Source organism: Canis lupus, chromosome 6, assembly GCF_011100685.1.
Source record: "Canis lupus familiaris isolate Mischka breed German Shepherd chromosome 6, alternate assembly UU_Cfam_GSD_1.0, whole genome shotgun sequence".
Classification (NCBI taxonomy): domain Eukaryota; kingdom Metazoa; phylum Chordata; class Mammalia; order Carnivora; family Canidae; genus Canis; species Canis lupus.
In genome coordinates this window covers 11,588,840-11,603,381 of record NC_049227.1, presented here as the reverse complement: position 1 = coordinate 11,603,381, position 14,542 = coordinate 11,588,840, and the positions used below count along the sequence as shown (strand labels likewise).

At 37.5% G+C, this 14,542-nt stretch overlaps 1 protein-coding gene across 4 annotated transcripts in view; it reads right to left on the bottom strand.

The window, feature by feature from the left end:
• Positions 1 to 14,542, bottom strand: part of USP42 (ubiquitin specific peptidase 42) — a 71,885-nt gene that overhangs the window by 34,277 nt on the left and 23,066 nt on the right. For 3 of the 4 annotated variants that reach the window (XM_038539480.1, XM_038539479.1, XM_038539482.1), the window contains 2 exons: positions 11,529 to 11,778; positions 8,510 to 8,710 (listed from right to left, as the gene is read on the bottom strand). In XM_038539480.1, the coding sequence (XP_038395408.1) occupies positions 8,510 to 8,710; positions 11,529 to 11,769 (442 nt within the window). In that variant the 5' untranslated portion in view covers positions 11,770 to 11,778. Of the gene's footprint in view, positions 1 to 8,509; positions 8,711 to 11,528; positions 11,779 to 12,745; positions 13,249 to 14,542 lie in introns of those variants that run through there. The other variant, XM_038539481.1, reaches the window with a different exon arrangement.

The window sequence follows — 14,542 nt, the reverse complement described above, 5'->3', positions numbered from 1 at the left end:
TAGACATACCATGTTCATAGATTGAAAAATGTCAACATAAGTAAAGGTGTCAATTCTCCCTCCCCAAACTGAGAAGGTTTCACACGACTCCTATCAAAATCGCAGGGGGATTTTTTTGTAGATATAGACGCTATTATTTTATACTTTATATGATAAGACAGAAAAATGAGAATAGCTAAAACAATTTTGAAAGAGACTACATGGCTGGAATCATTCTATCTGATATCAAGACTTGTTACATAGCTACAACTGCAAAACTACGTGGAGAGACAGACATATACCTCAACAGAATAGAACAGAAAACCCAGAAATAGAAACACACAAATATGTCCAGGTGGTTTTTTACAAAGGTGTAAAAGCAATTCAATAGAGGAAAGATAGCCTTTTTAACAAATGGTGTGTGCAGTGGCTAAAAGGCATTTGAGACAAAAAATTGACTTCACCCTAACCTCACACTATGCAAAAATTAACTTAAATGGATCACAGACCTAAATGTAAAATGTCAAACTATAAAACTTTTAGAAAAAAAATATGAGAAAATCTCCAGAATCAAGAGCTAGGCAAAGGGATCTTAAACTTGACATCATAAGCACAATCCATAAAAGGAAAAAGTAAGACACCTTGCCAAAATTAAAAATTTTTGTTCTGTGAAAGACCTTGTTAAAAGGATGAAAAGACAAGCCTCAGGCTGGGGGAAATTATTTGGAACCTACATATCCAACAAAGGCCTGGTTTCTAAATTACATAAAGAACTCTTAAAACTCAACAGTATAAAAACAAAGAATGCCATAAAGAACAAAAGACAGCCAAGAGGTACTTCACCATAGAGGATATACAGATGGCAAATAAGCACACAGAAAGATGTTCGAGACCTTTAGGCATTAGAGAAATGCAAATCTAAACCACAAGAAGGTGGGATCCCTGGGTGGCTCAGTGGTTGAGCATCTGCCTTTGGGGGCATGTTTCTGGGTCCAGGGATCAAGTCCCACATCGGGCTTCCTTGCAAGAAGCCCGCTTCTCCCTCTGTCTATGTCTCTGCCTTTCTGTCTCTCATGAATAAATAAATAAAATCTTAAAAAAAAAAAAAAATAGGGACGCCTGGGTGGCTCAGCAGTTGAGCGTCTGCCTTTGGCTCAGGGCATGATCCCGGAGTCCCAGGATCGAGTCCTACATTGGGCTTCCTGCATGGAGCCTGCTTCTCCCTCTGCCTGTGTCTCTGCCTCTCTTTCTGTGTCTCTTGTGAATAAATAAATAAAATCTAAAAAAATAATAACCCACAAGAAGTTATCATTATCTACCTATCAACATGGCTAAAATGAAAAATAGTGATAACACCAAATGCTGGCAAACATACACAGAAACTAGAACTCCCATATATTGCTGGTAGGACTGTAAAATGGTCAGCCACTCTGGAAAACTGGTAGTTTCTTGTAAAATTAATCATGCAACTACCATATGACCCAGTGATTGCAATCCTAGGCATTTATTCCAGAGAAATAAAGACATGTTCACACGTATATTGTACACTCTAATGCTCAGAGCAGCTCCATTCATAATATCCCCAAACTGGGCATAACCCAGATGTCCTTCTGTGGATGAGTGCTTAAAACAAGCCATGGTACATCCATACTATGGAGTACTACTCAACAACAAAAACAAAAAAAAAACCCCACAAATTATTAGTACATACAACCTAAATGAATCTTCAGAGAATTATGCTGAATGAAAAAGCAAATCCATAAAAGTTAAATACTGCACAACCTAATGTATATACATAACATTCTAAAAACGACAAAATTATAGAAATGAAAAACAGATTAGTAGTTGCTAGGGGTTAAAGGAGGACATCAGGGCACAAAGAAAGTGGGCGTGGCTATAAAAGGGGAACATGAGGGATTCTATAATGATAGAAATGTTCTGTATCGGGACTGTATCCATGTCAACATCCTGGTTGAGATATTGAAATACAGTGTTACCACCACTGGAGAAACTGGGTAAGGTACACAAGAGGTCTCTGTGTCATTCTTACAAATGCACTGAATCTACAATTACCTCAAAACAAAAAAGTTAACTTTTAAAAAGGCAAAAAATAAGGACATTTCAGACTGAGAATAAAACAAACATATAAAACTAAAAGCAGAGTTCATCACCAGCAAGCAAAGTTAAGGGAAGTCCTTCAGCCATAAGGAAACAAGTAGATGGAAATCTAAATCCACATAAAGGAATTAAAAAGCACTGGAAACGATAACTATATAGGTAAATACAAAAGATTTCTAAACACATCTGAACTATTTAAAGCAAAACCTTTATAATTTGTTTAAGGCAAAAATAAACAATATACTGTGTGATTATAACACAAGTAGAAATAAAATGTATGATGACAACAGCACAAACGCCACGAGAGGGGAGATGAAAGTACACTGTCACCAAGTCTTTACAATACACAAGTGAAATATTACTTGAAGGCAAACTGATCATTTAAAGAAGTATGACAAACCCTAAAGCCACACTAAAAAAAGGAAACAAAGTTACAGAAAATATGCCAATAAAGATTATCATAAAATTACTCCAAAAGGCAGAAAAAGATGAAAAAGGGTACAAAGAATAGGACAAAGAGAAAACAAACAGCAAGATGGTAATTTAAACCCAACCTTATCAATTAATCTCATTAAATACAAATGGGTTACACCCCAAGATAAAATGCAGAGATTGTTTAAAAAATTACATTATGGGCTATCTATACAAAAAATCCACTTTAAGCATAGACACAAATAGGTTAAAGGTAAAAGATGGAAAAAGGTATACCATACTAGCATTAGTCATAAGCAAACTGGAGGGGCTCTATTTATATCAAAGTAGATTTCAGAACCAAGCACATTACTGGGATAAAGAGGGTAATTTTGTCAATTATGAATAGGTCATTTCATCAAGGAGGTCATAATAATCTTAAATGACAAAGCTCCAAAACACGAGGCAAAACTGACAAAACAAAGAAAAAACAAATTCACAAATATATTTGATTTCAACAGACCTCTCTCAAAATTTGACAGTAGCCAGAAAAGCAGTAAGGAACAGAAGACAGCCTCAACAACACTACCAAGTAATTGACCATCATGGAGAAACTCCACACAACACAGCAGAGAACACATCCTTATAAAGTACACATGGGACATTTACCAAGCTAGACCATGTTCTGGTGCATAACACGAGTCGCAAGTTTAAAAGTACTCAAACAATAAAAAATACATCCCCTGACCACAAGAGAATTAAGTTAAAATCCAGTAACAGGACAATTTCTGGAAAATCCTCAAAATACCTGGCAACTAAACACATCTCTAAATAATCGCAAAGGCAATTAGAAAGTATCTGGACCTGAATAAAAATGAATACATGAAATACCAAAATGTCTGGAATACAAGTAAAGCAGCATTTCAAGGGGAATTTATGGCATTAAACAGAATGGAAAAGAAGATCTCAAATTAAATGACCTATAAGCTTCCCCTTTAAGAAACTAGTTTAGGGCACTAAATCCAAAGTAGGCAGGAAAAAAAGTAATAAAAAGATAACAAACATCAATGAAACAAAACAAAGTAACAATGAAACCAAGAGTTGATTTTCTGAGATCAATACTACATGAATAAAAAGGGAGAACAGAACATTATGAACAACTTTATGCTAGTACATTCGACATGTAAGACAAATTCCTTAGACACAAACTAACAAAGGTCCCTGATGAAAAAATAGATAACCCAAAGAGGCCTATATCTATTAAAGAAATTAAATACGTAGTTAAAAACCTACCCATGAGAAAACTCCAGGGCCCCAATGGCTTCACTGAAATCTATCAAACATTTAAGTAGGAAATAACACAAATTCTACAAAGTTTTCCGGGAAATAGAAGTAAATAATCCCAACATATTTCATGATGCCACCATTACCCTGATGCCAAAATCAGAAAAAGGAATTATAAGAAGCTACAGATTACTATTCATCATGAACATAAAATTTTTAGCAAATTCAATGATGTACAGAAATCATAATGCCTCGTGACCAAGCTGGGCTCACCTCTGGAATGCAAATTTGGCTTAGCATTCAAGCAAACGCTTGGTGCCCCTATGAAAATTCCCCAGCTAACAACGTATGTAAAAGTGAAAGACTAAAATGTCTTCCCTCTACAGTGAAGAAGGAGACATGGTTGTCACATCTACTTCCATCATATCCATCCAACACTGTAATGGAGGTCCTGGCCAGTGAATCATAGCAAGAAATAGAGCATGCAGACTGGAAATGAAGCAAAATTGTCCTTATCGATAGATCACATGACTGACTCCATATAAAATGTTAAGAAATCTTAAAACAATCAAACAAAACTACCATAATTAATACATTTACCAAGGTTGTAGGATTCAAGACCAATACGCAAAAATCATTTGCATTTTTAGAGTCTAGCAGTAAACAATTAGAAATTAAACTTCAAAAAGTATTACCATTGACAGCTTCCAAAAATATGAAACGCAGATAAATCTGATTTAATTAAAAGTTCACATTGGGGCAGCCCAGGTGGCTCAGTGGTTTAGCGCCTGCCTTCGGCCAAGGGCCTGATCCTGGAGACCCAGGATCGAGTCCCACATCAGGCTCCCTGCATGGAGCCTGATTCTCCCTCTGCCTGTGTCTCTGCCTCTCTCTGTCTCTGTGTCTCTCATGAATAAATAAATAAAATCTTTTTTTTTTTTTATTTATTTATGATAGTCACACACACAGAGAGAGAGAGAGAGAGAGAGAGAGAGGCAGAGACACAGGCAGAGGGAGAAGCAGGCTCTATGCACCGGGAGCCCGATGTGGGATTCGATCCCGGGTCTCCAGGATCGCGCCCTGGGCCAAAGACAGGCGCTAAACCGCTGCGCCACCCAGGGATCCCAATAAATAAAATCTTAAAAAAAAAAAGTTCACATTATATTTGTACATTGACAATTAAGCAATATTGCTAAGAAAAATTACAGAGAACCTAAATAAATGGGGATATACACCTTGTTTAAGGACAGAAAATAATACTGTTTAGGTGTCAACTCATCCTAAATTAATTCATAGATTCAACACAATGTCAATCAAAATCTCAGGAAGCTTTTTTTTTTTTTTTAAAGATTTTATTTACTTATTCATAGAGACAGAGAGAGAGAGAGAGAGAGAGAGAGAGAGAGGCAGAGACACAAGCAGAGGGAGAAGCAGACTCCACACAGGGAGCCGAACTCGATCCGAGGTCTCCAGGATCACACCCTGGGCTGCAGGCGGCGCCAAACCGCTGCACCACCAGGGCTGCCCTCAGGAAGCTTTTTTGTAGAAGTTCACAAAATTCACTTGGAAATGCAAAGGACCAAGAATGGCCAAAGCAACTTTGAAAAAGGACAAGGACAAGAACATGGAGGACGACTTTCCTGACTACAAAACTTTTATATATTTATTATTATTATTTTTTAAAGATTTTATTTATTCATGAGAGACAGAGAGAGACAGAGAGAGAGAGAGGCAGAGACACAGGCAGAGGGAGAAGCAGGCTCCATGTAGGGAGCCTGATATGGGACTCAATCCCAGGACTCCAGGATCACGCCTGGGCCGAAGGTAGGCGCCAAACCACTGAGCCATCCAGGGATCCCCCAAAACTTTTAAATACATAGTAATCAAGACCGCCATCTTATGGTGTCAAGATAGACAGTGTCAGCATAACAGAATAGAGCCCAGAAATAGATCCATATAGATACGGCCAATTGATTTTTGATAAAGAAGCAAGACAATTTAGTGGAGAAAGGACTATCTTTCAAACAAATAGTGCTGGAACAATTGGATATCCAATATTGAAAAACCTGACCTTCGATCCGTTCTTCACACCACTAATAAAAATTAACTCAAAATGGATCACTGACCAATATAAAAGCTAAAACTATAGAACTTCTAAAATATAGAGAAAATCATTGAGACCTCTGGTGAGGCAAAGATTTCTTAATATAACACTTAAAATACAAGTGATAAGAAAAAATAATGACGTGAAATTCTTCAAAACTTAAAACATGCTCTTCAAAAAACAGTGTGAAGAGAATATTCTTCTCCAGACTGGAAGATAGTATTTGCAAATTACATATCCGATAAAAGACTTGTATCCAGAATATATAAAAAACTTTCAAAACTCAACAACAAGAACACTACCCAATTTTAAATCAAAAGATATGAACAGACACTTTAGCCAAGAGTATACAGACGGCAATAAACTATATGGAAAGATGTTCAACATCATTACTCATTAGGGAAGTACAATTTAAAACCACAGTAGGGTAGTTCTTGCTATACTACATACTTATCAGAATGACTTGAGGCTGGAAAGCCTGACCACATCAAATATTATGGGGAGATACAGAGTAAATGGAACTTTCACTCACTGCTGCTGGGAATGTAAAATACCAGAATCCCTTTGGGAACTACAGCTTGGCAGTTTACCTTAAAGTTAACAAACATATACTACAAGACTGAACCATTCCACTCCTAGATATTTACCCAAGAGAAAAGAAAACATGTCCTTATAAAGACCTGTTTATAAATGCTCATAGCAGCTTAATCTGTGAGGGCCTCAAATGAGAAAGAACCCAAATTCCATCAATAGGTAGGTGAACAAAGAAACAAAATGCGGTACCATCCATGCAATGGAACACTACTCAACAATAAAAACTATTGATACACGCAACAACATGGAATGTTAAAATAATTGCACTAAATGAAAGAATTCAGACAATTTAAGAATATATGCCTGTGTAATTCTATTATATGACATTCTAAAAAATATAAACTGATCTACAGTAGACAGAAAACACATCAGTGGTTGCCTGGGGTGGAAGGGATGGGAGTGATTTCAAAGGAGCACTAGGAAACTTCAGGGGTGATGAATATATTCAATACCTTAAGTGTAGTGGTAGTTTTTTTTTTTTAATTTTTATTTATTTATGATAGTCACACACACACAGAGAGAGAGAGAGAGAGAGAGAGAGAGAGGCAGAGACACAGGCAGAGGGAGAAGCAGGCTCCATGCACCGGGAGCCCGACATGGGATTCGATCCCGGGTCTCCCGGATCACGCCCTAGGCCAAAGGCAGGCGCTAAACCGCTGCGCCACCCAGGGATCCCTGTAGTGGTAGTTTTATGAGAGTATACAAATGTCAGAATGTATCAAATATATATTTTAAGTATGTGCAATTTACTGTATGTCAATTATACCTCAATAAACCTAAGCAAAGAAAAATATATAATCACATATATAATAAAGAGATGTAACTAACATGTATATAACCATGCCCCAAGATATCTAAATAAAGGAACAATAGAAAGCAAATGAAAGCTACCAATAGCATAAAAGATAGGCACTAACTTTGGACACTGGGAGCTTCTGAATTTTTTGTTGGTCTCGCCCCTTGTGGCCCAGGTGCCAGGACTGGGTTTTAATCCACATGCTACTTTCATTAAGCACAAAAGTAATGGGAAAGCTGTCTGTGGGGAATGAATTATGAATTTCGGGGGAAAATGAGGGTAAACAAAATGTTCATTCTGTAATTTAAAAGCCCTTGGCATACCAAACACCTCTGGGCAGTGAGATTCTAGGTGATTTTCCTTTGGTTTCTTTAAATTTTTCTGTACTTTCCAAATTCTTTACAAGCATTATTTTGCTCTTTGGGGGAGGGGTAAACAGTTTTAAAAGAACTGGTTTAAATTCTCCATCAAGTAAAGGACTATTCAAAAAGAAGCAGCAAAAGGAGTTTTCACCCTGATAATTAATGAATAGCACGCACACACACCTCAGCACTAATATGGATCAAAAGACAGGGAGGCTCTGTTTATAAGAATGAAGGATATTTACAATATATTTAGAAGATCAAACCTCAAAGACTAGTTATTTTCTAAATTCTAAATTTTACTGGTCAACCACTGAGTTGGCTGTCACCTATTAAAGACGTGATATATTTTAACTGATTTCCTGCCCTTTAGTTGAAAACTGAGCTCGCACACATACACTAAAGTCCTGTATGAATTTTCAGGAGGTTGGGGGCTGTAACAAGAGGTTCCTCTCCACTAAGGCTTACAAACCTGTAAATGAATCAAGCCTTACAATACAGGATAGAAGCCAGGAGAGACAGGATTTCTTAATTCTGCTTGTCCCAAGCTGTTGGTGACAGACATTAATGTCACATTTTTCAGCAAGTGTAGAAAGCCAGCAGGGGGTTCAGAAATGGCAAATGCTGATAAAATATGTTTCTTTTTAAATAACTTCACAGACAAGTTAGGTGCAAAATGATTTTTATGAAACCTGAATACAAATCTTAAGAGTCTTCTTCCATGGTTTCTAAAAGAATAAACCAGTTTCCTAGTGATCATAGAGTTCTTGGCTTAATTCTTCACTATCATTACAGAGAAAAAAATGAAAGTAGGTTAGCATACCACAACACCACACAAGTAACATAGCCCAGAACACTTACATGTCTTGGAGTGTTCATGTGATAGCATGTAATTGGCAAGAGGTGGTGTGTAAGTCAAACACTGCAATGCTGCATTGGCAAAACAGGTATTGCCCAAATTCTGGAGCCCGGCTCCAACTCTATGAGTCTGTTGCCACTTAAGACAAATCTTCTCAGATGGGAAAAGAACTTTTTGTGGAGGAGCAATGCCATCACCTAGGGCTAGAAAAACAAACAAGAAATATTTTTTAAAAAAAAAAAGCTTTGCACGCTTCTCAAGCTAAATAAATAGCAACACATCAAACTGAATCTGATCAAGATTAGTTTGTTTTTTTTTTTAAGGATTTTATTTATTTATTCATGAGAGACATAGAGAGACAGACACAGGAAGAGGGAGAAGCAGGCTCCATGCAGGGAGCCTGATGTGGGACTTGATCCCAGGACTCCAGGATCATACCCTGGGCTGAAGGCAGGCTCTAAACCGCTGAGCCACCCAGGAGTCCCTCAAGATTAGGTTTTTACCAGCTACCAGAAATACAGGGAAGAAAGTGATATTTTAAAAGAAGGATCTTAGAATGTGGGAAATTGAAATGATTTGGTTTCTTCAATAGTACAGACCAAAGGGGGTGTGTTAATAGAAACTTAAAGACATCCACCAAATGCAAAGTATAGACCTTGTTTTGATGTTGATTTCAACAAATGAAATGGTAAAAAAATTTTTTTGACAATCAGAAATGTTAACATTGGCTGGAGTTTTAATTTAAAGATGCTTTAAATTTTATTTTATTTTATTTTTTGATGCTTTAAATTTTAGAAAATAATTTTTTAGATACGCAAACTAGAATATTCATAGATGAAATACAAAGTCTTGGATTTGCTTTACAATGACAGGGGAGTAAATGGGTGAAGGTATAATTGGCTATGAGTTGATAAATGTCAACATTGACTGATGGTACATGAGAGTTCACCATAATCGCTCTTTGAGATCTACTTAAAAATTTTCCAACACAATCTATAGAAAATCCAGGATGAGTCCACTCTCTACAACATATGCTTGGATGCTTCTATTCAGTACCACCATCATCACTGTCCTCTCCACCAGCACTCCACATATTGAGTCCTTCCTTATTAGCTGTCAGACAGTCTCAATTCTAAGAGTTAGTAGTGATGTCATTCTTATTTTACCAGAAAAGAAACAGGCTCTGAACTCAGGCTGTTTCTTGGGCACCACCATCCATGCACAAGTATGCTCTAAGTAGTCTAAAAAGATGTTTATTTTCAAGATTTATAAACAGATTATTAATGATAACTATGCTAGAGAAATCAGGTATAAAGCTCAAAAACAACTTATTTAGGAAAGTTTGATCATTGATCTGAGGACTACTTTTTCAAGTTTGCCAGTTCCTTGGCACTACTGGGAGATGGAAACGCCTCACCAGATGGCTCTCTATTTTAACTAAGAAATTAATGGGTAATAAGTATGCAAAGGTAGGCTTCAGTTCAGTGGGAATGGAAAGCAAAATTAGGAAAAAGGAAATGAGTCTGCGGAGAGTGGGACAAGGGCTCCAGAAAGGGCATGGCAGGGTGCTGTGAGCTAAGGCTTGAGGGACGGAAAGGAACCCCAGCAAGTAATGGGAAGTTCAAGTCAGTGAAAAGAAGTGCTGTGGGAAGGTCTTGCTGGTGAAAATCTTTAAACTCTATGTGTAACACTGAATTGTTTATTTTGTGATATAAACTCTCCTCCCACTGAAACACCTTCAGCAAATCACACCACCCACCACATCACAATACCACATTTACTATGAAGATGCAAAACCATACAAGGGCCAAATTATTCTAAGCCAAATGACATTCTGAGTCGGAACTAATCTATCTTCTTTGCATTTCAAAGCTTCCAAATCCAGAAGTCTCAGAAGTACCAACCAAAGTGTCAATGTCTCATTTTACCAGATCAGTTTTAACAAATGTAACCACATTTACACAGTTTCAACAAATGTAGCATTTACATTATCTGCTGTCTTTCAAAGAACTTTATTACCAGAGATGATTTTAAGGGGCCAAAACTCCAAATACTAAAAAAAAAACAACCCACAGTTAGGTGGAGCCATTTGTTAAAAGGAAACTTTTTTTTTTTTTAAGATTTCATTTATTTATTCATGAGAGACACAGAGAGAGAGAGAGAAAGAGAAGCAGAGACACAGGCAGAGGGAGAAAGTAGGCTCCATGCAGGGAGCCTGACGTGGGACTCGATCCCAGGTCTCTGGGATCAGGCCCTGAGCTAAAGGCAGCACTAAACCGCTGAGCCACCCGGGCTGCCCAAAAGGCAACCATTTAAAAAAAAAATATCTTCAGGGACCCCTGGGTGGCTCAGAGGTTGAGCGTCTGCCTTTGGCTCAGGGCATGATCCTGCGGTCCCGGGATCAAGTCCCCACATTGGGCTCCCTGCATGGAGCCTGCTTCTCCCTCTGCCTATGTCTCTGCGTCTCTCTCAGTGTCTCTCATGAATAAATATTTTTTTAAAAATCTTCAAAAATTTTAAAGATAGACATCTAGGGAACTATGGTTACCTGACAAGTTAACAAAATGCCTGCCCATCTCAAATCTCACCAAGATGAAGCTTATCCTCCAAAAAATTAGGAATAAAAAACTACAAATGTTATAGTAACTAAAAGTCATCTACCTTGTTATGACACTTTTTTTTTAAGGTTTCATTTATTTATTCATGAGAGGCACAGAGAGAAAAGTGGAGACATAGACAGAGGGAGAAGCAGGCTCCATTCGAGGAGCCTGATGTGGGACTCAGTCCCAGGATGCCTGCATCACGACCTGAGCCAAAGGCAGACACTCAACCCCTGAGCCACCAAGGCGACCCTGTTATGATACATGTTAATCATAAACAAGTAGTGCAGAAAAATGAAGCCTGCTGGCCACTTGGGTAGCAATAGGTCTTACAAAAGAAGACCCTCTCCAAAACTACCAACCATTGACAGCATTTATATAAAAGTTTCTTGGAAGAATTTTGTCCTTAAAAAAGTAGTACCTTGATCCTTTTGTGGTGATGGTTTTGATTTATCAGGTACAGATGAACTTGAATAAACTACAGCACCAGGTACTGGTCCTAAAGAAAGTGTGTGATTTGAAACATCATTTAGCGAAGACACAGCTCCCCAGCTGGCAGAACCTGCATCCATGTCTCCAGGTGAGACTGCCTCAGAGCTGCCAGGCTGATTCTGATAGGTTGATGGGTCTGAAGATTCAGAAGCTTTGTCAACTATGGTCATTGTTCAACTCTGCAAAAGACAAAATACAGTTGTTTCATAAAGTGAGAAAAGTAATCTACTTAACCTACCATTAGATTTTAATCTACCATTAGATCTAGTCATATTTAATCATTGTCAAACAAGTCACTGTAATATACCAGCAGCAGTATTTTTAAATTTTGAAATCATTTCCTTGGAACATTTAGCATTGTGCTCATCTAACAATTTTAGTTGTAAAAACTTCAATGAAATATTTGATTGGATCTTGTCATTCTATCCCGAGAGCCCCCTAAAATTTCTTAGTCTCATATTTCGGTTTATAATCAGGTACCTCAATTTCCAATTCTATACATTTGCCAAAAACCCATATATTTTGTTCTATCTAGCTTTAATTTTAACCTTCAAGTCCAAAATGACTTGTTTGAAATATATTATTCAAAAAACAATAGGAAGTCACACATTTGAAAAGTTTTCCTGAAGAGGCTCATTTATTTGGTATATGTGACTTTTTAAACAAAGCCCGTAAGATATTACTGACATCAAATTTGAACATAAATACAGGTTAAAAAAGTAATTATAATTTTCTCTCTGAATCCTACTTTTAAATCTTAGGGCTACACTTAAGCATTTTCTATATGCTGGGCACTGTGTTAATCACTGAACATAGATTCACTTAATTTTCATAATGGACCTATGAGAAATTGGACAGAGTCCACAGGGTCTAGAAAATGGAGCAATTATAACCCAAACTTAGTCACCAAGTAGAACCAGGCACCTGGCCCAATATTCCCAGCAAGAGTTCCTTCTGGCTATACCCATCCAGTCAAGGGGATCCTTTTAGGAATGTAAACTGTCCAGTGACAACCAAATCCAGTGTGCCGCTCCTCTATAGATAACCGTTCTTTGAGGCGTGCCCTGACCGCCCCAGGTACAACATCCCGACACCCAGACTTGCTCCTGCCTGACCTAGGAACCGCTCCCCACGTTCCATTCCTACCTGCTCTCTCTGACTCTTCGCCTCCTGTTCTTTTTTTACCTCACTCTCTTCCATCCTTCCACCTCTGGCCAGTTACCACTTCCACTTCTCAGCTTAGAATTCATTTCCTCTGGGACACTTTCCTTGACAACATTTCTCACTGGGTTAGAACCCATCCTGCGAGCTCCCACAGCGCCCTGGCGCTGATTTCTATGGTAGCGCTACAGCACCCACTCCATGGCCGGTTTCACTCATTGCTCTCTGTCATACTTTTATTTCTATTTCCTGACCTGGCACACAGAAAGCTTGCCACACATGTGCTGAGCAAATGAATGAATTCTGAAGATAGGAAGTAACCAGTGTTTGCTTTTAGCACCAGTTTGTCCTGAATGATTTATATACAGTATCTCATTTGTATACAGTATCTCATTCCTACTTTGAAGTAGGAACAGCCTTTTAAAACTTGTTTTAAAAAATATTCAATACAGTCAAGTGAAAGAATAAATACCAATGCGTACGCCACCTCAACAAATGCTGTGATGCACAGTTTGCTCACAGTGAGCTTCTTTTAAAATCCTCAAATTTGTTATAATTTTAAATGATGGCATGATTACAGTCCTCTGCCCCAAAAGCACAACCTTAAAAATTTTTTTGGAATCTTATGCAGAAATTAAAAAGTAGATGTCAGATTACATCTTAATAAAATAAGAAAAACGGAACTATTTTAAGTCAATCTATGATACAGGATCCTCATTCAGGAAGAAAGCTTGAGCTGTTTTATCCAAATAAAGTCTACACCATGAAACACAGTGGAGGCAAGCATGTGTAAGAAAACAAAGGAGGAGGAGGAAGACAAGGAGGAGCAAAACGAAGAAGTCAAAACAGCGTCCTGAGGAAAGGTTAATTTGGCCTCATTTACAATAACATTTACTAGAAAAAAACCTCAATTTTCCCAGGGTAAACATCCCTTCAGGACAATCATTAACAAATGACCAAATAAAACCATTTTACTTGTTCCAATTGCCTTTGGGGGCTGGGATGAGGGGTGGGGGGTGGGGAGGCGGGCTCTTAAAAAAAATTAAGGAAAGCATACAACTCAATCATCAATAACCATATAGCATTATAATTCTAGGAAAACAAACCAAAACTATCCATTTGTCTTCATTTGTATATTCGGCCAATGAATGCTTACTTATCCTAAAACCATCAAATATCCAAACTAAATTCCATCTGCTACAGAGATATCCTTTCTAGAAGTCAAACAATGTTGCACAGGACCTAAGATTCATACAGTTAAAGAAGTTCTTTACTCTCAGTAAAGCTTCTAAACATTATGGTTATATCAGGACTTTTAAGCAGCTATTTCAGTGAAAAGTTAAAATTTCTCTCAGCATCTTCTAATGATACACAAAAAGTTATAAAAGCACGTTTGAAAAAAATGAGTACTTGAATCAAGGCTGGATGTGTGTAGAGGAATGAGACAAATGGAGTTCACAAATGCTTCCTTTGCCTTAAGTGCAATCTTTTATTTGGAAGGCTTAAAATTTTCAGTCCCTTATATGATATTTCTATCAAATAGCATATGCTTTTTTTTTTTCATTTAAAAAAAGAAAAGCGTATCTCTACTTTAAAATCACTGTGGCACTGCTCATAAAGGGGATAACATGAATACATGTAGAGAAGAAAATGATACAGTCTTCATAAACAACGTAATCCACGTTTTTGTGACATTTCTATTTAAAAAGAAAACACACAAGCTTTAAAAAGATAAAGCCTTGATTTCAATTATTTTTAGGTAAATAAAACGACTGGCCTTAA